At 37.9% G+C, this 21093-nt stretch overlaps 6 protein-coding genes across 9 annotated transcripts; 4 read left to right on the plus strand and 2 right to left on the minus strand.

Moving 5' to 3' along the window:
* The first annotated feature begins 837 nt into the window (after window positions 1-837).
* LOC17899171 (nucleobase-ascorbate transporter 4) lies at window positions 838-3867 on the plus strand. Its single transcript, XM_006306188.2, has 14 exons — window positions 838-983; window positions 1070-1167; window positions 1264-1440; window positions 1536-1636; window positions 1742-1817; window positions 1886-1945; window positions 2026-2210; window positions 2302-2398; window positions 2496-2582; window positions 2670-2728; window positions 2834-2925; window positions 3015-3092; window positions 3181-3341; window positions 3435-3867. The coding sequence occupies exons 1-14, from the start codon at window positions 893-895 to the stop codon at window positions 3651-3653; spliced, it is 1581 nt and encodes a 526-aa protein (XP_006306250.1). The 5' UTR covers window positions 838-892; the 3' UTR covers window positions 3654-3867.
* On the minus strand, window positions 3741-6508 carry LOC17898588 (ATP-dependent Clp protease proteolytic subunit-related protein 1, chloroplastic). Its single transcript, XM_006304984.2, has 9 exons — window positions 6168-6508; window positions 5498-5613; window positions 5155-5364; window positions 4938-5042; window positions 4748-4810; window positions 4489-4600; window positions 4323-4384; window positions 4060-4242; window positions 3741-3974 (listed from the first exon to the last, which is right to left on the minus strand). Exons 1-9 carry the CDS (start codon window positions 6400-6402, stop codon window positions 3897-3899), a joined length of 1164 nt encoding a protein of 387 aa, XP_006305046.1. The 5' UTR covers window positions 6403-6508; the 3' UTR covers window positions 3741-3896.
* Window positions 6509-6778: 270 nt separating this feature from the next.
* Window positions 6779-7483, plus strand: LOC17896861. The gene is made up of 3 exons (XM_006304236.2): window positions 6779-6995; window positions 7098-7144; window positions 7254-7483. The coding sequence occupies exons 1-3, from the start codon at window positions 6788-6790 to the stop codon at window positions 7386-7388; spliced, it is 390 nt and encodes a 129-aa protein (XP_006304298.1). The 5' UTR covers window positions 6779-6787; the 3' UTR covers window positions 7389-7483.
* A 1096-nt stretch (window positions 7484-8579) lies between these two features.
* LOC17898321 (DNA polymerase kappa) lies at window positions 8580-13661 on the plus strand. Of its 2 annotated transcripts, XM_006303784.2 has the most exons (15): window positions 8580-8709; window positions 8984-9156; window positions 9312-9485; window positions 9583-9706; window positions 9786-9886; window positions 9992-10078; window positions 10167-10262; window positions 10686-10806; window positions 10934-11062; window positions 11327-11418; window positions 11511-11622; window positions 11728-12310; window positions 12413-12526; window positions 12688-13110; window positions 13346-13661. In XM_006303784.2, the coding sequence occupies exons 1-14, from the start codon at window positions 8625-8627 to the stop codon at window positions 12707-12709; spliced, it is 2013 nt and encodes a 670-aa protein (XP_006303846.1). In that variant the 5' UTR covers window positions 8580-8624; the 3' UTR covers window positions 12710-13110; window positions 13346-13661. The 2 variants fall into 2 exon arrangements, with proteins under 2 accessions (XP_006303846.1, XP_023632986.1); XM_023777218.1 differs by having other exon boundaries at window positions 11728-12526.
* Window positions 13662-14479: 818 nt separating this feature from the next.
* On the plus strand, window positions 14480-16945 carry LOC17897219 (tubulin alpha-2 chain). 2 transcript variants are annotated; one of them, XM_023789909.1, is made up of 5 exons: window positions 14480-14714; window positions 15327-15561; window positions 15659-16029; window positions 16120-16578; window positions 16664-16945. In XM_023789909.1, the coding sequence occupies exons 1-5, from the start codon at window positions 14622-14624 to the stop codon at window positions 16829-16831; spliced, it is 1326 nt and encodes a 441-aa protein (XP_023645677.1). In that variant the 5' UTR covers window positions 14480-14621; the 3' UTR covers window positions 16832-16945. The 2 variants fall into 2 exon arrangements, with proteins under 2 accessions (XP_023645677.1, XP_006307493.1); XM_006307431.2 differs by having other exon boundaries at window positions 14481-14714; window positions 16120-16945.
* Window positions 16946-17101: 156 nt separating this feature from the next.
* Window positions 17102-19146, minus strand: LOC17897344. Of its 2 annotated transcripts, none has more exons than XM_023789911.1 (4): window positions 18742-19146; window positions 18251-18456; window positions 17682-17789; window positions 17102-17386 (listed from the first exon to the last, which is right to left on the minus strand). In XM_023789911.1, exons 1-4 carry the CDS (start codon window positions 18929-18931, stop codon window positions 17264-17266), a joined length of 627 nt encoding a protein of 208 aa, XP_023645679.1. In that variant the 5' UTR covers window positions 18932-19146; the 3' UTR covers window positions 17102-17263. The 2 variants fall into 2 exon arrangements, with proteins under 2 accessions (XP_023645679.1, XP_006305613.1); XM_006305551.2 differs by having other exon boundaries at window positions 18251-18462; window positions 18742-19143.
* Window positions 19147-21093: the final 1947 nt, after the last annotated feature.

The raw sequence follows: 21093 nt of genomic DNA on the forward strand, positions 1-21093 counted from the left end.
TCTATCTATGTCTATACTATTAATTTCGAAATTATATTAAAATATTAAATATGTTTATGTATATTCAAAATAGATATGTTAACATATATTTAATTTTGAATTTAATTGTCCACTTTTTATGGTAAAAGATTATTATGATTTCCATAAATATAGATAGTTTTTGTTTTTTTTTGTTTTTTGCTGTCAATAATTCTGTTTGGCAGCTGGTTTTATTTTCATGAAATGTTTTTTTTTAAATTGGGGGGTGTTTGGCTTCAAGTTGTCCTTCCCAATTAATAGTATAGATTCTGAAAATATCATAGGTTTATGCCCACATATTAATCTGATATGTACATATTAATTTAAATTAAACGTAGCTAAATCTTTCTCGATGATCCTCATTGTTTTTTTTATTTCATTTTGAGCAAGCCAACAATAAGTCATACCAATTAGTCATGAAATTATCTATCTTCACAAAAGAAAATTAGACAGGAATTATATACATCAGGTTTGAACTTGGTAAAAAAGAGAATGTATAAATGGTGGATGGAGTTAGTTGTATACTTTTTTGGCATAAAGATGAGAATAATTTACTACTTAAAGACTTTGTCATATAGACATCATATTATTCTTCACATAAGTAGACAAGTGACAAGTTGGAAACTCTGGTTAAGTCAAACCAGTGGTCTAATCCGGTTCATTTTTCTACATGTAATTACATTTTAGTGTAAATTACGTGCACGAGAACACAAACACATAAACTAAAAAAAACAAGAAAGAGTCAACAAAGTTGCCCGCCTAACGCTTAATTAGCACTTTTGATACCGTTTTAAGCAAAGCCCTTAATGTAAAGGGAATTATACATCTTTCACAAAAGAGAGTAGAGCTTCTCGAAGTACAGAGAGAGAGAGTTATGGCGACGAAGACAGATGATTTTGCACCATTTCCAGTTAAAGATCAGCTTCCAGGAGTCGAGTTTTGTGTATCGAGCTCTCCAAATTGGCGTATGCATTTTTTTCTTTCATTTAGTTTTTGGTTTAACTGTGTGTTATTAGAGCTATATATGTTTGATATAATTAATATGATGCAGCGGAAGGCATAGTTCTTGGGTTTCAACATTACGTTGTAATGCTTGGTACTACTGTAATCATACCTTCCATACTCGTTCCTCTCATGGGTGGTGGCGATGTAAGGCATTAACGCTAGTCTTACCTAAATTAATTACTTTTCAAATTTATATATAAACAGAGTATTCTCAGTAGAGCAACGACGTCGTGTTTTCAGGTGGAGAAAGCAGAAGTGATCAACACAGTGCTGTTCGTGTCCGGAATAAACACGTTGTTGCAAAGTTTGTTCGGAAGTCGGCTTCCTGTCGTCATCGGTGCTTCTTATGCTTACGTCATCCCTGCTCTTTACATCACTTTCTCTTACCGTTTCACTTACTATCTTCACCCTCACCTGGTTAAATTCACAATCCATTTTCTTGATTCTTTCAAGATATTTGTAAAAAAATTGCAAATCGAAAAAATGAAAAGTTTAATGTGTTTTTATTGCAGAGATTTGAGGAGACAATGAGAGCAATCCAAGGAGCTCTTATCATTGCTTCTATATTTCATATGATTGTGGGTTTCTTTGGCTTGTGGAGGATCTTGGTCAGGTCTGGAGAAAAATATTAAAAGCTTATGTGTTGTACTGTTACCTGTGGAACAAGAAACTTTAAGCCCTAAAGTTTTTGCTTTTGGTTTTTATAAAACTTCTCCAGGTTTCTTACTCCTCTTTCGGCTGCTCCTCTCGTGATTCTCACAGCCGTTGGCCTCGTCGCCTTTTCGTTTCCTCAGGTAAGATTAACTGCAAGAAAAAATAAATGTGAAGGGTGAGAGGAGCTTAATTAGTCTTTCTTTTGCAGCTTGCGAGATGTATAGAGATTGGACTCCCAGCATTGATTATTCTGATCATTTTATCTCAGGTTTTGTTTAATTTTGAGAGATTTTCTGTAAACCCTTATCATTTGTGAATCTCTGACAGTGGTTGTATGATTGTTGTTAGTATCTTCCTCACTTGTTCAAGTGTAAGAGATCCATATGCGAACAATTCGCTGTTCTGTTCACAATAGCGATCGTCTGGGCTTACGCAGAGATTCTGACAGCAGCTGGAGCTTACGACAAAAGACCGGACATTACACAGCTCAGTTGTCGAACAGACCGGTCGGGTCTCATCAGTGCTTCGCCATGGTCTGTGATCATCTCCCATTTGTCACTGGATCTCTGTTTCAGAAACAAACATAGGGCTCTCTTGACAATTTATTTTTCCTTTCTTTCTAAGGGTGAGAGTTCCATATCCATTGCAATGGGGGCGTCCAAGTTTTCATGGAAGCGATGCATTCGCAATGATGGCAGCTACCTATGTGGCAATTGTCGAGGTTGTGCTACCATTTACATTCATATTTTTGGTTTACAGAAGGATCTATCTTTCTAAAAGATCATTTTTGTTGTTGTTGTATTTTTTCAATGGGTTAGACTACAGGTTCCTTCATCGCCGCTTCAAGATTTGGTAGCGCAACACATATACCTCCCTCGGTGCTTAGCCGTGGCATTGGATGGCAGGTAAAACGGATTGTTATAATGATTTGATTTCAAGAATGTTAGTATGTCAGTCTGATGTGTGTGCTTTGTGGGAATTGAATAAAACAGGGCATAGGCGTTTTGCTGGATGGACTGTTTGGAACAGCAACAGGTTCCACAGCATTAGTGTAATGGAACCATTCTCTTTCTCCTCTGCAGTTTTCTTCAAACAAGAAAATTATATTTCAGGCTCCGAATCTTAAACTCTGTTAATTTGTTCTTGTCATTTGTAGAGAAAATACGGGTCTTTTAGGATTAACAAAGGTTGGGAGCAGAAGAGTGGTTCAGATATCTGCAGGTTTCATGATCTTCTTCTCCATTTTCGGTAATGCTCGAACCCGTGAAGTCACTCCGAAAGGATTAGCCCTCCGTTTATTTTTTTTGTAATCGACTGTTAAACTTGGTGAAAAACAGGGAAGTTTGGGGCTGTTCTTGCATCGATACCATTACCGATCTTTGCAGCTGTGTACTGTGTTCTATTCGCCTATGTTGGTATGGATAACTTGAGTAAACCAAATCTTTCTAATTCTTTTAGATTCTATAAAAATGATTGAGATTAAGCACATGACCTTGTAAACAGCTTCTGCGGGACTTGGCCTTCTTCAATTCTGTAACTTAAACAGCTTTAGGACTAAATTTATCCTTGGCTTCTCCATCTTCATCGGTCTCTCTGTGGCACAATACTTCACCGAATATCTATTCATCTCTGGTCGTGGACCTGTTCACACACGTACTTCTGCTGTAAGTGTCCAAGAGAAACATAAACCTTCATTATCACCTTTTTTTTGTCTTGTCCTGTGTACTGATTCGTTTCTGGTGTTGCCAACAACGAAGTTCAATGTGATAATGCAAGTGATATTCTCTTCGGCTGCAACGGTTGGGATAATGGCAGCGTTCTTGTTGGACTGTACTCATAGCTATGGACATGCCTCGGTGAGGAGAGACAGTGGAAGACATTGGTGGGAGAAATTCAGAGTCTACCACACTGATACTCGAACAGAAGAGTTTTACGCATTGCCTTACAAACTCAACCGATTCTTCCCTTCTTTCTGAAAATCCCGAAAAATCCAAAGCTCGTTTTCCAGAGAGTGAGAAACCTGCATCTAGACAGATATATGTATACAGCAAATAACTTTTCACTGAAGCGAATTCTTGATGTTTTATTCCTTTTTGCCAACGCTTTTGTATGTTACAACTACATGTGTTTGCCTTATGGCTTGTAACTTGTAAAGAGCTACATATTACAGAGTGGCTAGGAAATTCGAGATCCAGACTCTTTTTTCGGTGGGAATTTGATCATCTTAGTCCGGCTGGAGCGGTTGGGCTGCCTCCTCCAGGTCTCATGGCTCTCTGGGCAAGAGTGCCATCGTAATCCTAAAACCAAATATATTTTCCACTTTAGCATGAATGAAACACAAATTACTTGGTTTTGGTGAATGTAAATTATAATAAAAGTTACCCGTTTCTCAAAGGAACTATCCTGCGAGTCAGCTATCTTGTCTGCAATTCCATAGTCAATGGCTGCTTGTGCTTGGAGATATTTAGGTCGCTTGATGTCCTCATTGATTTGCTCTTTGGTTTTTCCTGTTCCCTTAGCTAGTAGCTCGATGTAGTAGTCGGTATTTGCATCAAGTTCCTTGGCCTGCCAGAGAATTATTTATTACAGTAAGATGAAGTAACTTGAGGGAATTACATAGAAGGGTATAAGAATGTGGGCGAAACCTTTATCCACATATCTATGGCAGCTCCACTCGATCTGTTTACTTTTGGCAGATATAATTTTGCTGCACCATTCAACATCAAACTTAGAAGCTTACACAAGTGGGCAAGAGGCATTACATATGTTTATTATGATCTAAATGCACAAGTTAAGAGAACAGAAACATACTTGATGAATGTGGTTGTACGGCTCGATAACCTTTTTTCCCGAGAGAAAGAAGCATTGCTGCTTGACCAAAAGCCATGCCACAATTGATAGTGTATACATCTGATTTGCAATACTTTTAAACCACAAAAAAAAAAAAAAGTTACAAAACTCAGTAAAAGAAACTTTGTAATCTAGCGCATGGAGCAGAAGATAACACATTAGATGAACTTATCATCAAAATACAGATAAATGTTTTTATAGATTTAGTGAGATCACTTACAGAGATGGTATCAGCTATGGCATAAGCCTCTGTTTCTGATCCAACAGTTTCCATCTTCTCATTCTACATGCATAAGCAAAAGGAAAAGGCCAAATTAATAGCTCGTTAAAGGTAACAAACAGGTTATCACAATAATGCCAGAAAACTACCAGCAAAAGAAACAATAAGTTAACAAAATTCTTGTACTGACCTGGGTCCCCGGTGAATTTATGTATAGGTAGATGGGCTTTGCTGGGTTATCATAGTCTAGCCACATAAATTGAGCAACGAGTAACTCAGTAACAGCAGGTACGATCTACAAGTAAAATACAGAAAAAAATGAGCAAGATACATTGCCTGAGCGGGGAGAAAACACAATAGCAAAGAATTGGGTTTAGTAACAGATTTTTGAGACATGATGGTCTTACTGGCATTCCAAGGTAGCATATCCGAGCATCCAAAAGCAAAGAAGGCAAATCTGGAGGAGCAGTTCTTGGTCTTGCAGATCCTCCTCCGCCACCTCCACCTCTGTACATCTGGACACTCATGCTATATCTTCTAGGATCTGCTGCATTCATACCGGACATACTCCATATTCCTCCATTGTCCAAATAATTTCTTCTAGACGAGATGCTTTCCTGTTTAGAAAGTAGCACAACCACAAACAAGTTAAGATTTATATACTTGAGAAGCAACTTTGTTCATCTTATATTTAGCTGTTTCCAGATTCGTAAGGGTGAAAAGACTGATTAGAAGGCTTGAGAAACTAACCTCTGTAACTTTTTCTGCTTGCTGACGGACAGGGCTATCCTCTGTCATGAACATATCCATTTGAGCTGGATTAAGCCCGTAAAAATATTGCGGTACATTCTTGAAGTTCTGCATCACTAAAGAAAAAGGCGAAGAAAAATAGTATGTCAACATCAAATACACAGAGCATTAAAGAAAACACAGTTCTACAATTTTATCCACTTGTGGCGAAACTTGTTCTCCTAAGCTCAAATTTCATTCCAACCAAGGATTGTAGCAATCAAGCTAACATATTTAGCCATTCCATTACATGTAAGACAACTTATCGAGGACAAAAGACTTTCACTTTGCTGAAGCTAGTGTGTTTAAACCAAAACCAAATCCAAATTAAGACATAGAGACAGCAAAAGCCCACAGAGATTTGCTATACAAACTTAGATGATAAACAACATCGAGGTATTGCAAACGGAACTAAACCCCCTAAGAAACAATCTTTTCTACAACAATTATCCTAATTCATCGTCCTGACACTTAGTATGACAGGAGATTAATGGTTCACTAAGGTCTGGTAGATACTTAGTCTAGCCTAACCAAAGGAAAATACAGAACTTTGCGACTCAGTTCAAATTTGGAGACCTAAGAACAAATCTATCAGAAGGAAAAGCTAAGAAAGATGAGAGAAAAGAAAAACCTCCGTCTTTGAGATTGTCTCCTCGGAATTGTTTAGGGATATGGTCAAAGCTCATATCTTTAGCAGAAGCAACGCAGCGTGATCTTCTTGTGGGTCTAGGAACAGTAGAGCAAGGCATGTTCGAGGAAAAAAGCTTGGATCCCGACATGAACGGCGATTTAGGAGGCACGAACTTGGAACAGACAGCTTCATGGTTGAGTTGTGAAGTAAGAGGAGAAACCAGAGAAGTCGCCATCTCCGATTCAGCTACCAACGAACAAGAAGAAGAAGAATAAGACGAAGATGATGACTTTGAAAAAAATGAAGCTCTCTGGGATTTTTGAGGCGAAATTAGGGATTGCTTGTCGTTTTTGCTATCGTCGGATGAAGAAGATGTAAGTAAACTACTGTTCAGTCAAAAACTCGACCGAACCAGAATCGGTTTGAGAACTTTTGTCTAAGAAACCGGTTTTGTCTCTACATATTTCTATCTGGATTTGAATTCGATTTTTAATAGATTTCAGGGTTTATCTTGTAAATTTACATAGTTAGGGACTTATTAAAAATTAATGAAAAGTTATTTGTTTGCTTCTCTGTATTGTAGATAAAATCTTATCTTCTGGTGAAGAAGAAAAGAAAAGATGAGTTCCATAGGCCAAAGCATTCTCATGGCTTTGACAGTAACGGTTAACAAATACGCTTCTTCCAGTGTTCAATCTGTACGCAGGAATGAATCCAAACGCGATTCTTTAACTACTCAAACCGCTGATTTAGGACGCAGAAACGTCATCTTCTCCTCCACGTCCTTCATCGCAGCCGCTTTGACCACCAGCGATCAACTTCTCCAGAGTAATTATTCTTACATGCTTAATTGTGTTTTGCGTTACATTTTTTATTGTTTCTTGTTTGTGCCTAAACTATGTTGTTCTTTTGGGGGAAGGATTGTTTCAGAGTATTTGAAGAAGAGTGAGGAAAACAAATCCAAGAATGATAAGGAGGTTCGTATCAAGAGAAATGAATTTACACATACCAAAATTGATATAATTTGTCTGAAATTGTCTTATGATTATTATTTTCGTTCATGCATGTTGGGAAAAATGGAAACAGAGATTGGACAGTTACTACAAGAGGAATTATAGAGACTACTTTGAGTTTGTGGAAGGATCTACAAAGGGAAAGACAGAAGCTGAGCTCAGTGAGTCTGAGAAACAGATTCTTGAATGGCTCAAAGCCAACAAATGATGATGATGATAAGTTTTTGTATGTCTATGAAACTGTTTTGTAAAAAAGGACTGCTCAGAAAATTTAAAAATCTTGCTTAAGTTTTGGTTGAAAAATATGTTCTTGGCTTTCTCAATAATTTCGAGAAGCTAAGGAGTACGAGAATCCAAACTCCACGATATTGTGGATGCAATGACAGAGTCAAAGAGAGTGGAGTGGAGAAGTGACCTTGAAGTTCGTAGTCTCCTGTGTCCATGGTGGGCAGAGAAATATTTCTAAAGAGCCTTAAGGATGTTTCTTAATTAAACCCGTCTACTCGTGGATAAACTTGTCCACGGCGTTCCCGGTAGCTAACTTCTTGACACATTTTATAGTATCCTTAATGCTTTTCACCTGCGGGTGCAAACGTGATTCTATCATGTATCTTCTCAAGATCAAAGATCATAATCAAACACGCAAAAGCATTAGAATAAAACCAAGAATTCAAACCGAAATCCAATAAAACACTTGTTAACAACATACATTAATTCCGAATAGGGATTTTATTGGGTCAACTGAAGTGTTATAATCCCCGTCAGAAAAGTCAGTACACAACACATGAGACTAAAAGTCTAAAAACCAAAGAAGATCAAAGCCAAAAATTACAAAACCAAACTAGTCAAAAACTTCTAAACAAACTTTACAAGAGATTAAGAGAAAAAGCCGAATTTCTCACTTAATCCTTCTTCCATCCCAAACTCTTTTTTTTATTTAAGGTACAACCCGACAAAACCATAAGTGCAATCTAATCAGTCAGTAATTTCGGCTTCGATAAACCGATCGAGCATGCTTCATTAAGCAAATATAAGAAACACTAGCCATCCTTTTTGATTATTTTGAAAAATTTTAAACTTTAATTTAAGAAACATTAGGGATCGAGAAGGAGCAAGTGAGCTAGTGGTTCTCACCTCTGTTTGCCTTCTCACCAGATCCGGGTTCGAGCCCGGTCCCTCTCAAAGAGAGATTTATAATTTGTATTGATGTCAAAAAAAAAAAAAAACATTAGGGATCATTTTGAACAAATTTTAAAATTAAAGATATTACTAGAAAAGCTAAAATGGTAATGCATTAAATCGCAATAAAATAAATTTCGGTTCGGTTCAGTATGAATCGGGCGGGGTTTTTTTCCGCTACGCCTTCCAAACATAAAAATTTCGGCGACCAAATTGTTTCTCTTCTCTAACAAGGCTTCGTAGAGAAGGAAGAAGACTGGGGAAGATGGATAATGGCGAATCATCATCAACCAACAATTCGTCGCGTCCATGGGAATCTTACAACACCGTCTTCACCAACGCTAAAGCCGGTTTGTTTCCCCCCTCATAGGGTTTTTCTTCTTCTTTCAGCGATCTATAGCGATTTCGTCCACAGTAGAATCACTCCTAATAATCTGGAGAATCTATCAATTCGTGGTTCAGTCCACATAGTTGACTGGTCTTTAGAACAGTTTTCTCCTGTTTTGTTTTTTTTTTGGTTCAGATGAGAAGATTCAATTGCGGAATGTCAAATGTTGAATCTTTAGTAATTGGTTGATGTTTGAACTAAGTTTCTAAACTTGTCAATGTATGTATATTTGTTAGGAATGGAGGGAGTTGATAAGGAGAAAGTCCAGAGGATTGTCTATGAAATGAGTAAAGGGTCCAAATATTTTCAGAATGAGGAACGTAAAGATGCTCTTATGAAACAAAAGATTGAGCATATGCGTGACCGATGTGCAAAGCTTTCTTCTTCTGTTTTATCTACTTATCAAAAGGTATGTGCCACTATTTCTGTGTGAGGTTTCTAGCTACACCAAACATGTCTTTTTGAGTGAGTAGTTTGACTATGATAGGGATTACTAGTTTTTGTAATCTTTCACTTTTGTTTTGTGAGAGCCCTAAACTATACATAACCTTTTACCATTTGAAGGTCGTTGATAGAAGGATCTTAGAGCTAGAAGCTTCACGTGACCTTTCCAGGATTTGGCTGCATGTTGATATGGATGCTTTTTATGCTGCTGTTGAAACTTTGAGTGATCCTTCGCTCAAGGGAAAGCCGATGGCTGTTGGAGGATTGTCCATGATCTCTACCGCTAATTATGAGGTATGCTGTGGTTTTCAACTGGTTGATAAACAGTTTGCTACAACTTATTATTCTTACGACTTGTACTCATTGGTAAATTTTCTACTATCCCTCTTAGGCAAGGAAGTTTGGGGTCCGTGCAGCTATGCCTGGCTTCATTGCTCGTAAATTGTGTCCAGACTTGATATTTGTTCCTGTAGATTTCACCAAGTATACTCACTATAGTGACTTAACAAGAAAAGGTACTCATTTGACATGTGTAGCTTTTTGCTTGCAGCTCTCGTTTCTCTGTTCTTACTTGAATATATGTGTTTCATTTAGTTTTTGGGAGCTATGATCCTCACTTCATTGCTGGAAGTTTGGATGAAGCCTACCTTGACATAACTGAGGTTTGTCGAGAAAGAGGTCTTTCAGGTGGAGAAGTAAGTGTGTGCTCATGAGATGCATTCGTTTGTGATGGTCATATCTTTGAGAAAAGTTTCGCTAACACTGCAACTGTTCCCTGACCATTTCTTCACTTTGTACAGATTGCAGAGGAGCTTAGATCTTCTGTTTATTCCGAGACTGGATTGACATGCAGTGCTGGAGTAGCGGCAAACCGCTTGCTTGCTAAGGTTCTTTTTATATTAGCATAACTTTTTCTGTCAATGTGGTCTATATTACTATTTACAAAAATTGTCTTCTTATCGAGCTATATTTCAGGTTTGCTCAGACATTAATAAGCCTAATGGACAGTTTGTTCTACAAAATGACCGATCAACTGTCATGACATTCATATCTTCCCTTCCCGTGAGAAAGGTATTTTATCCAGGTTTGGTGCCTTTGCTGTCAAACTCTTGTAAGCTTTTTTTTCCTTTGAAAGTCTAGAAAGAGAACTACCACTCCAATGATTCCTCAGAAGTCAGATCCTTCAGTTTGCTGCGTAGAGGGGCAGATGATTATTCATTTACGGTGGCGAGATGATTATTCTTATATTTTGTAGAAAATTTGAGTATTGGTTGTAGTAGAGATGCCATGCAGAACTTAGTTTCTGTTGGGACAGAACCAAAAAACCTCACATTGTTTGTGACGGCTGGGGGTTGGTTCTTTATGAGGTGTCAAAACCATTAGCCTAGGGTTTTGAAAAAGTAATTCAATTAGAGTTTTAGTTGAAACTTTGTGCTAGGAAATGATACTATGTTTTTATTAGTCACTTAATGCCAATTGGAAATTGGTTAACAGATCGGTGGAATTGGTAAGGTTACTGAACATATTCTGAACGATGCTTTGGGAATTAAAACATGTGAGGAGATGGTGCAGAAGGGATCCCTTCTCTACGCTCTGTTTTCTCAGTCGTCAGCAGGTAGCAGCATCTCCTGTTTCCTTATTTACGGTTCCTTTTCAGCAAACAATTTGTTTGTTTATATGCATTACTTATTATGTCACATTAACTTATCATGCTTTGTTGATTGCTCGGAAACATTTTGTAGACTTTTTTTTGTCGGTTGGACTGGGGCTTGGAGGAACAGACACCCCTCAGGTTAGGTCTCGTAAAAGTATTAGCAGTGAGAGGACATTTTCTGCAACAGGAGATGAAAGATTGCTATATTCGAAGTTGGGTGAGTAGTATATATGTTTCTTTTCCTCTCATAAGTACCTACAGAACTCAATAATCAAAGGCAAACCAATCAACAATGATTATAGAGAAATTTAGCACAATAATGGATTGTTTAACCAGACTAATTGAATTCATAGTTTGTTCCTGTGGTAGTTATCAATGTTACCCCAACCTGTTTTTTTTTTAGACTAAACGAATCTATATGGTGTAAAAGATTTGCTTTGACAAAATTTTGATTGAATTGTTATCGCTTTGTACTGTGCAGCTGAAATTGCAGAAATGCTATCTCAGGACATGAAAAAGGAGGGTCTAACAGCAAGGACATTGACACTTAAACTGAAAACTGCCTCCTTTGAGGTGCTCTTCTAATTTTTTTTTCTTTCTATTTCTCCGATTTGAAATCCACCCTTTGTGCTGAAGCGTGACTATATGCTTTCTGCTATCCTCAGATCAGGAGCAGAGCTGTTAGTCTGCAGAGGTACACATGTTCAAGTGATGATATACTAAAGCATGCTACAAAGCTGCTGAAGGCGGAACTTCCTGTTTCCGTAAGGTTGATAGGTGCGGCGGCTCTTTAGCGTTCGTTGTTATTTTTTCTTGAGAAACATAAAATTATTTGTACTAGCCTATCTACTAAATTCTGGAATTCGATCTGCGTATATGCAGGGTTGCGCATGTCTCAGTTCATGGAAGAAGTCCGCAATTCTGATCCTTCACAAGGAACTATCACAAAGTTCATCGTTCAAAAGGATTCCTCAAGACATGATCTGGATGATAATGAGTCATTTGACATAGATGCTAGTAAAAATTTCCTAAGTAACAACGAGAGCCGGAGTTTATCCTGTGGTTCCCGTGAGACAAGCTATGCCCATCTTAAGCATGTCGAATATGACGAACGGTCTGATATACATTCTGAAAAGGTAATTCCAAATCAAAAATGTATGAAAAAGGAAGAAATGCCGCAAGTATTGGAAGGAGATGCTCTTCTCATAAAACACAGGGAGGGGAAACCAGATACTAATCACTCAATGAATGATAATCCTAATGCACAAAACACCGAATCAGTTTCAGTATTTCCTCAAACAGAGCCGTTATTTTGGGTTGATGGCTACAAATGCATCTTGTGTGGGATAGAGTTACCACCATCTTTTGTTGAGGAACGACAAGAACACTCTGATTTCCATCTTGCTCAGAGACTTCAAAGCGAAGAATCTGGCTCTAGCTCTTCCACGACACCTTCAAAACGAAGGTCAGTTCACCGTACCAATTTAAAGCCTACTCCATTATTTTTTTTGTCCTCACAAGCCTCTGCACAATTCTCACTGAAACTTTATAACCAAACACATATCAGGATTCTCGGAAAGGAAAAGGCAAATTCCAAGCCAAAGAAGCAGAAACGAGATCAAAAGGACAGTAGCAAACACATCCCAATACACACGTTCTTCATAAAGAGCAACCAAAACTTGTAAGTCTTGTTCATGTTCTCCATCCATAGTTGAGCTTTCCTTGTTAGTAAAAGTGCTCCTTTTAGAAATGTTCGATTCTCCGGGAGAAGGCCACGTGTCATCTTTGTTACCTATATTATCCCATCATTGTATTTGATTATTTTATCTGAACCTCTTTCAGGAACGAAACACAGAAGAAATGAAGATGGCTCTGAACCCACCGAAACTTAATCTCTCACCGTACAATCCCCTAGGCGATCCCAAATCCATACCGTCGATGTCAGACATCCTGAAGTCATCAAGAGCTCGAAATCTAGACTTAAAGATCCAGACTTTAGGACCATTTTTCAGAGTGACGGGGAAGAACGCAGACACAGGCGGTGAGGTGGGAAGAGCAGAGGGAGTGGTGCGTCCATGGTTCGGACGCGGCTTGGTTCTGCATTTGGACACGATAAGGCTGACGAAAGAGACGATGGCAATGGATAAATCTGTTCTTGGAGTTGGTTTATACGTCGGAGCTGTAGCCATTCGCCATGGCTACGACTGTGGTTGCCGCACTGCTCAGCTTCTCGCTATCTACGACTCCGATCTCTACCATTCCAAGGTCGCTCTCTCTCTCTCTCTCTCTCGATCGAAATTGAAATTGAGAATCTTGTTTGGTTATACCGAACCGGATCTAAGAAAGAACTATCTAATTCGGTTATCATTTAAATCGGTTTGGTCTGTAATACAATATATGGTTAACATACCCGAATTAATTCCGGTTTCCATACGGTTAATATATATGTACCTAACCAACCTAACACATACTGAACAGAGCTGAATTTGCATGTATCCAGCTGGTTAGGTTTTACAGAAGAATTGGGTTCGAAGAGGTGAAAGAAGTGAGTGGGTCGTCGATGGGAGACATGGCTGACATGTTAGTGTGGGGTGGAGTTGGCACTCGCATGGATGCTAATATCCATCATCTTCTTCTTAAATGGTCCAAAGTTTTCCTCAAATCACATTCTTAATTTCTTGTACATGTCTGTATATATTATGTCTTATCTACATTCTACACTACACGAGATGTTTGAATACATTTCAAGTTATACTTTCCCTGGCATACCATATCTTTTGGATTTAACCAAAATATTAAGAGATGTTTGACTACTTTATGGGGAGATCTTTTGTCTTCACTTTGATGGGATATACGGATTTTAGATGTATATATTTGTAAAAATGTACTAAAGGTATATGATATCATCAAACAAAATCACTAAACAATATGCATATTAAATACTGGAGAAAACCATGAATTTTTATGTATCTATTTCTTTTCTTTTTCGTAAAACAAATATACATTGACTAATATTTTAGTTTTTTAAAACTAGTATTTGAATATTACCTAAAATTTATCATTTTTTCTTATACCCATGTATTTATGCGTGTATAATCTAATAAACGTATAAAATAAATTAATTTGGATTAGAATTTGAGACTTCCAAGCAATTGAATGTTTTAATATTCATCACCGAATTTTAAAAAATCGTTTGATGTGAATAGTTGTAGAGAATAAAATGAGGTTTTCTTGCTAAAGCGAAGTAAAGATAAAATTGATTGGTTCAATAGATAAAAAGTACATGATTATACAATAATAATGTATATCAATAATCAATATCGTCTTATTTAACCACCCATTTAATATATGAAATTGCTTGGTTCTTTTCCTTGTCGTCTATTAAAAAAAAAAACTAATCATCAAGTTGTAATGAAACAGCAAAGGCTATTTACGTCCGACCATCTCCGAAAAGACAGAGAGAGAGAGTGCCCAACGAGCAAAATTCAAAATTAGAAAATACGCAGCTCACGAAGATACCAACAGATCGTGGTTAAAAAACGACCCAATTACATCATTACACGTGTCGTATACGTGCCGTTACATACAGATGGATACTTTCGCTTTATAAATACACAGCATCAAGCACCTCGGTGAAACCTAGATATCGGAAAAACCAGATCCAGTTTTTTTTTTTTAAATCATCTAAAGAAGAGCGTCTTCATAAACGCCCTTCTTCTTCTTCTTCTTCTTCCCTGTAAACCTAGGTTCTAGATCTTTTCTTCCCCGAAACGAAAATGAGAGAGTGCATCTCGATCCACATTGGTCAGGCCGGTATCCAGGTCGGAAATGCTTGCTGGGAGCTTTACTGCCTTGAACATGGCATTCAGGTTCGTCTCTTCTTCTTCTTCATCCTTTATTCCAACTAGATCTGTGGTTTTCGCTATTTTTCTCGTTGTTTGTTGATCAGATCTGAGATATTTGGTCCTGCATTTCTTTATTCCAACTAGATCTGTGGTTTCCGCTATTTTTCTCCTTGTTTGTTGATCAGATCTGAGATATTTAGTCCTGCATTTCTCCTTAGTTCTTCGGGTTTATGATTTTAATGGCAGATCTATAGTACTAATTGTTTAGATCTGTTTTTGATTTTGATCTCTTGGAAAATTTGGTATCGTTGATGTGAGATCCGTTTCTTATCTCGAAAAACATTCGACGAACGATAACTCTTTTGTAGATTTGTTAACAAATGTTACCTGTTTAGATCGACGCCTTGACAATTGTTTTGGACGATGCCAGATTCAGTTCTTTTGTTTGTAGATTCGTTTCGATTTTCTATTTTCATCGTCGCTTCCATGTATTAGATCTTTAGATCCAACTCTTTTATTTATAGATTCGTTTCGGTTTTCTCTTTTCATCGTCGCTTCCATGTATTAGATCTTTGGATCCACTTCGTTTTGTATAGCCATTGTGTTGATTCGGTGTTTTCTATTTGGATGTTATAGCCTGATGGTCAGATGCCGAGTGACAAGACTGTTGGCGGAGGTGACGATGCTTTCAACACCTTCTTCAGTGAAACCGGTGCTGGGAAGCACGTCCCACGTGCTGTCTTTGTTGATCTTGAGCCAACTGTGATCGATGAGGTCAGAACTGGTACTTACCGTCAGCTTTTCCACCCTGAGCAACTCATCAGCGGTAAAGAAGACGCAGCTAACAACTTCGCCCGTGGGCATTACACCAGTAAGATACTCATCCCTTTATAAATCTCCTTCCAATAGCCATATTTTGTTGATTCCATTGAGTATTAACTGGTTTGATTTTTGATTTCTTGTCTCAGTTGGGAAAGAGATTGTTGATCTGTGCTTGGACCGTATCAGAAAGCTCGCTGATAACTGTACTGGTCTCCAAGGATTCCTTGTCTTCAACGCTGTTGGTGGTGGAACTGGGTCTGGTCTTGGATCTCTCCTCCTTGAGAGACTTTCCGTTGACTATGGCAAAAAGTCCAAGTTGGGATTCACAGTTTACCCATCTCCTCAGGTCTCTACCTCTGTTGTTGAGCCTTACAACAGTGTCCTCTCCACTCACTCTCTTTTGGAACACACTGATGTCTCTATTCTTCTGGACAATGAAGCTATCTACGACATCTGCAGACGCTCCTTGAGCATTGAGAGACCAACCTACACCAACCTCAACCGTCTTGTCTCTCAGGTATAGAACCAGCCAGCAACAAATAACCCTTTAAACACTTACCTTGCTGCTGTTTTGTGTCTAATGATCACTCTCTTTTTTTGGTTTTAGGTTATCTCTTCCTTGACTGCTTCTCTGAGGTTTGATGGTGCCTTGAATGTTGATGTCACTGAATTCCAAACTAACTTGGTCCCATACCCAAGAATCCATTTCATGCTTTCCTCCTACGCACCAGTCATCTCTGCAGAGAAAGCCTTCCATGAGCAACTCTCAGTTGCTGAGATCACAAACAGTGCTTTTGAGCCATCTTCCATGATGGCCAAGTGTGACCCACGTCACGGAAAGTACATGGCTTGCTGTTTGATGTACCGTGGTGATGTTGTCCCCAAGGACGTGAATGCGGCAGTTGGCACCATCAAGACCAAGCGCACAATCCAGTTTGTGGATTGGTGTCCTACTGGATTCAAGTGTGGTATCAATTACCAGCCACCAACAGTGGTTCCAGGAGGTGATCTTGCTAAAGTGCAGAGAGCTGTTTGTATGATCTCGAACTCCACGAGTGTTGCTGAGGTGTTCTCCCGTATTGATCACAAGTTTGATCTTATGTACGCGAAACGTGCTTTCGTCCACTGGTATGTGGGTGAGGGTATGGAAGAAGGAGAATTCTCAGAGGCTCGTGAGGATCTTGCTGCGTTGGAGAAGGATTATGAAGAGGTCGGTGCTGAAGGTGGTGACGATGAGGATGATGAAGGAGAGGAATACTAAGAACCATGTTTCTAAAAACTTCGGATTTTGTGTGGGTTTCTATTATCTCGTGTTGTGACTGGGCTCGAAATTCTTACCTTTGGGCGTGTATCGTTTGCTTTCGCTTGAACGCTTTGCTTTTGTTTACCTTATATTGATATTAATATATCCTATGCTTAGGGTATTTTGAGTATATCTTGGTCGTTGGTGGAATGCTACATAAAGCCTAGTTTCTCTATGATCAAATCGGATCACATAACCTGAATATATACTTTGGTTAGGATAAAACTGGATACAGTTTAATTTTTGGTTTTGTTTGACATTATTTCCAAATCACGTATGAGTAGAATGGTTAAAAGATTGAAACTTTTTGAACCCTTAAGAGAGAAACAATTCTTTTTTACATACGTAAGGATATTAAGAGGAAAGACGTAAATAAAAATATATACTTCGAGCCCCAATACTATATACTACTAGTTGTGTAGAGAGCACAAAGACCAATTTGTAGCAGCTAATTTAAACGAGGATCAATCCCTGATATCCTCTCATCTTCCAACAGAGAATATGGGTCAATGTACGGTGGTGGTGAGACCGGAGTTCTACTTCCGTCATGAACGAAATCTGCTCCAAAGTACTTGCATTTTCAACAAAAAAGAAAAGAGAGAATAATACAAAATCAGTTTGTGGAGTGAAACCGTAACGCCATAAAAAGAAGGAACCTTTAAAAAAGCTCATTCTGAAAAACTTTCTGTGGCAAAACAATGTGTGACAAGGATGGGGAGAAGAAAGAGTAATTATATAAGAATAAATGTAAATAGGAGTTGGTTGGGTCAGAGTTAAGTGATCTCTTCTTCACCAAAATGACTCTTTCATAGGATTCAAGAATTATAATGAAGAAAGTAGACTTGTTGATCTTATTAAATACTTACGAGGTAAAGGGCAGAGAAGGCACCGAGAGTTAAGACTATCAACGGCCAAAAACCCAAGAAGAAAGTACCCCCAATTGTCAGCAAGATCCTAGCCCGCGGAATCAATCCCTGAAACAACAATAAACAGTACATGGCAATAGTTAATGATGGAGTTGCAAGTGATCAAATGCTTAGCCAGCAACCAAATCAGATGAGGAAACCGAATATAAGGTACCAAGATTTAGTTCGGTTTAACCATGCTTTTCTTTTATTTGGTTGAACACATAAAAACAGTAGTGCTCTACATGCTTTACTTGACAAATTCCCTAACTTTCAATTATGTAATTTGCTTCCATGTTTGTAGAAACTTATGGTTCCAATTTCTCGTATTTACAGACGATCAAGTAAACATAAAGGCAGTACTTGACAAATTGCCTAAAGAAAAGTATGTTCTGGTGTTATTATAGGAACCTCTACTAATCAAGTCCTAAGAATCAAACTGTATTATAACTGCATAAGCTGGTAAGAGAATTATGGGGACACAATGAACATAATTTCTATCAGTTAGATTAGATGTGAGTTAATCTGACCTCAAGCCCTTCGCTGTTTAAAGCCAATGATCTCTCTCTCTGATTTAGCAAGCTTGGATCAAATGCTGGAGTAGTTGCAGTCGTTTTGTTTCCAGTTTCTTTACCGGTTTTTATCTCATCTTGATCCACTTCATAGTCTTGAAGCAAAGAAGTAGGAGTCATACCTCGTCTCTTCAACTCTTTCATAAACAAAGATTCTGGAGGTTCTTCACCTACCCAAAAAAAAACAAACTCAATTCCACAAATCAAAATCTTACTCCATCTTACAACTCCAAATTCAACCAATACATAGACAAATTAGTAATAAATAACAACCCAAAACCAAACATATATGTTTGAATTAGAACAATAACGAAACAAGTAGATTTTTAGTGAGTGATTAACAAAGGATTAAAGATCTAATAACATCAAAACAATCCTGTCTACAGATAAAATCAAAATCAGGCTACTCTCTACATTAATTAAGCAAGAGAAGAATAAAAAGGGGTGACCTTTGGACTGATTATCGCCGTCAAGAGCAGAAGAACGAACCCTAAGAGATCTACCGAGACGATGCCAACTCCTAGAATCAGGTAATCTCAAAACCCTTTTCCTAGATTCCAATTTAACGGGATATTTATGGCGGGAAATCGAAACAGGAGACACACAGAATTTAACAATCTCCAGAGAGGAAGAAGCCATTTTTTTGATTATCTATTCGATTTCCTTCAGTTCCAAGAAAGATTCATGATCCAGTGGTCGTCACCGCAGACGAAATAGGGAGAAGGAGGAGGAAGAAGAAGAAGCGGCGTAATATAGAGAGAGAGGAGAGTTTATAGTTTTACAAAGTAAATATGATAAACTCAAGACGGCGAAAATTATTCTATTTGTTTGGATTTTTTCTCGTGAAAATATATTTTGGGGGAATTAATATGTTTTTGTGTCAGGAAAATATTGAAGCAAGTGGTTGAGAGACAACGGTGCAGAGTTTATCATCAACACTACCTTATAACTCTTGCCAGCGTATGTTAGCGATGGTAAGAAGTGTTTCCTCTAAAATACGCAGAGGCTGTCAGGTGTGTGTGTGGCTGCTAGAAATTTGCCGCAACGAGAGTGGTAACGTAACGGGAGACTCCACGTCTCGTTTTTTTTTTTTTTTCTCATAAAAAATTTTATTGATATCATACAACATACAAACTTAGCCCCAAGAACCAGGGATACATCAGCCCGATAACATGATTCGGGATAAGGAAACAAACTTAAGCCTACGATTATGGAATATCTAGATTTCTTACAACCTTCACTTACAGTTGCTTTCCAAAAACTTGAAAAATATAATCGCCAAGAAACTATCAATTTCATATCTGATTCTCAAGTATTTTTGTCTTCACTTGATAATAAAGAGACTTCGGCAATGAACACTTTTGCTTCCTGAATTGGCATAACGGAACCTCGACTGAGGCGAACTGAAACCGTTTTAAAAAGCCATGGCCGGTTTTGTCGAACGAAACGACATCGGTTGTGAGGAAACAAATAACTATCCAGATATCGATCAATCTGGTTAAAAGTTCTATTGGAAGAGACTACGAGAGGGAGCCGCCCAAACGGCAACACCAAAGCCAAACACACAACTTGTGAACGGCGGTGGATCGAACCGAAACAGAGCCAAGGAAAGCATTATGAAGGATGGAAGAAGAAACATGTTAAACCATAATCCAGCAAAACCACAAACACATCCAAGTTTTAATTATTAGCGCCAATAAGTAGGCGACGGCAAGTCCGGCACACACCGGTAACATAAGCTCGAAGATCGAGACGGCAAAACACGCCGGAAAATTCCGGACAAACAAAAACCAGAATCATTCGAAATCAATTCTTCAAACGAAAGAATCGATAGTCCGAAGATCTGGAGACTAAAGCCGAATCGATGTTGGAACTATGAGAGCCTCCAAACACCGATCGGAAACAAAAACAGCAAGAACTTTGATTGACCTGCTTTGAGAGATACTCCACGTCTCGTTTTTGTCCCCTTTCCCGAATTAATTGGTACACAATAACAAATAGAGAAAGAACAATCTTTCTTTCCCTCACGGTAGCTTGACAATGTAATACCATATTGTCTCTAGTTTTGGTAGGTTTAATAAGAGATAAATGCCTATAACAACTTGAGTTACTTAACAACCCACAGGCCACAACACAGTTTCGACCTTTATTTTATTCACTTTTAAATTCACAATTTTTACTTGGATTTAAATAATGTGTGACAAAATTTATGTATGGTGGATTTCAGGGGTAGGTACTCGAATATGCGGGTTGAGTATGAGTAGGAGGAACCGATCGAATTTGGATCAATTTAGCTTAGATTTTTAGAACCGCTAAATATCCAGAAAATCGGGTATTCATCGAATTCGGGTAATATGTACATAACACCAAAATATCCAAATTTATATATATAAACTTATCCAAATACGTGAAAAATTTTATTCCTAATATCTGAATTTTACCCGACTAACCAGAGTTTTGACCAAATTATCCTAAAAAATTGCAATATCTCGCATATAAATCTAATCTTAATCTCAATATTCAAATATAATTGCATTTAGCCTTTCGGATATAAATAGATCTAGTTCAAATATTATATGGAATCATTTAACCCAAAATATATATTTATATATGGAATCAGTATAAAAATATGTAATTTTGGGTAATCAAATACTCGTTTCAGTATCGGGTTCAGATCGAGTTTTATCATATACCTACGAATACGGCAATTTAGGTCATTTTGGATTTTGGATCCTAGGCGGCCTAATAGATTTTATGAAATCTATATTACTATGACAACATATCTAGTTCATAAAATAGTA

The sequence above is a fragment of the Capsella rubella genome, unplaced genomic scaffold (genome assembly GCF_000375325.1).
Source record: "Capsella rubella cultivar Monte Gargano unplaced genomic scaffold, Caprub1_0 scaffold_1, whole genome shotgun sequence".
Lineage (NCBI taxonomy): Eukaryota > Viridiplantae > Streptophyta > Magnoliopsida > Brassicales > Brassicaceae > Capsella > Capsella rubella.

Excerpts from the sequence above, each read along its gene's own strand:
- LOC17899171 (XM_006306188.2), top strand. The coding sequence starts at position 893 with ATGGCGACGAAGACAGATGATTTTGCACCATTTCCAGTTAAAGATCAG. Across the intron at positions 1,441-1,535 it reads ACTATCTTCACCCTCACCTG|AGATTTGAGGAGACAATGAG; the intron begins GTTAAATTCACA and ends TTTTTATTGCAG. Across the intron at positions 2,399-2,495 it reads CCTATGTGGCAATTGTCGAG|ACTACAGGTTCCTTCATCGC; the intron begins GTTGTGCTACCA and ends TCAATGGGTTAG.
- LOC17898588 (XM_006304984.2), bottom strand. The coding sequence starts at position 6,402 with ATGGCGACTTCTCTGGTTTCTCCTCTTACTTCACAACTCAACCATGAA. Across the intron at positions 4,601-4,747 it reads CCATAGCTGATACCATCTCT|TATTGCAAATCAGATGTATA; the intron begins GTAAGTGATCTC and ends GTGGTTTAAAAG. Across the intron at positions 3,975-4,059 it reads ATAGTTCCTTTGAGAAACGG|GATTACGATGGCACTCTTGC; the intron begins GTAACTTTTATT and ends ATTTGGTTTTAG.
- LOC17896861 (XM_006304236.2), top strand. The coding sequence starts at position 6,788 with ATGAGTTCCATAGGCCAAAGCATTCTCATGGCTTTGACAGTAACGGTT. Across the intron at positions 6,996-7,097 it reads CAGCGATCAACTTCTCCAGA|AGTATTTGAAGAAGAGTGAG; the intron begins GTAATTATTCTT and ends GGATTGTTTCAG. Across the intron at positions 7,145-7,253 it reads AATCCAAGAATGATAAGGAG|AGATTGGACAGTTACTACAA; the intron begins GTTCGTATCAAG and ends AAATGGAAACAG.
- LOC17898321 (XM_023777218.1), top strand. The coding sequence starts at position 8,625 with ATGGATAATGGCGAATCATCATCAACCAACAATTCGTCGCGTCCATGG. Across the intron at positions 9,486-9,582 it reads TCTCTACCGCTAATTATGAG|GCAAGGAAGTTTGGGGTCCG; the intron begins GTATGCTGTGGT and ends TATCCCTCTTAG. Across the intron at positions 11,063-11,326 it reads ATTGCTATATTCGAAGTTGG|CTGAAATTGCAGAAATGCTA; the intron begins GTGAGTAGTATA and ends TGTACTGTGCAG.
- LOC17897219 (XM_006307431.2), top strand. The coding sequence starts at position 14,622 with ATGAGAGAGTGCATCTCGATCCACATTGGTCAGGCCGGTATCCAGGTC. Across the intron at positions 15,562-15,658 it reads CGCCCGTGGGCATTACACCA|TTGGGAAAGAGATTGTTGAT; the intron begins GTAAGATACTCA and ends TTCTTGTCTCAG. Across the intron at positions 16,030-16,119 it reads TCAACCGTCTTGTCTCTCAG|GTTATCTCTTCCTTGACTGC; the intron begins GTATAGAACCAG and ends TTTTGGTTTTAG.
- LOC17897344 (XM_006305551.2), bottom strand. The coding sequence starts at position 18,931 with ATGGCTTCTTCCTCTCTGGAGATTGTTAAATTCTGTGTGTCTCCTGTT. Across the intron at positions 17,790-18,250 it reads TAAACAGCGAAGGGCTTGAG|GGATTGATTCCGCGGGCTAG; the intron begins GTCAGATTAACT and ends TTGTTGTTTCAG. Across the intron at positions 17,387-17,681 it reads CCTTCTCTGCCCTTTACCTC|TACTTTGGAGCAGATTTCGT; the intron begins GTAAGTATTTAA and ends TGAAAATGCAAG.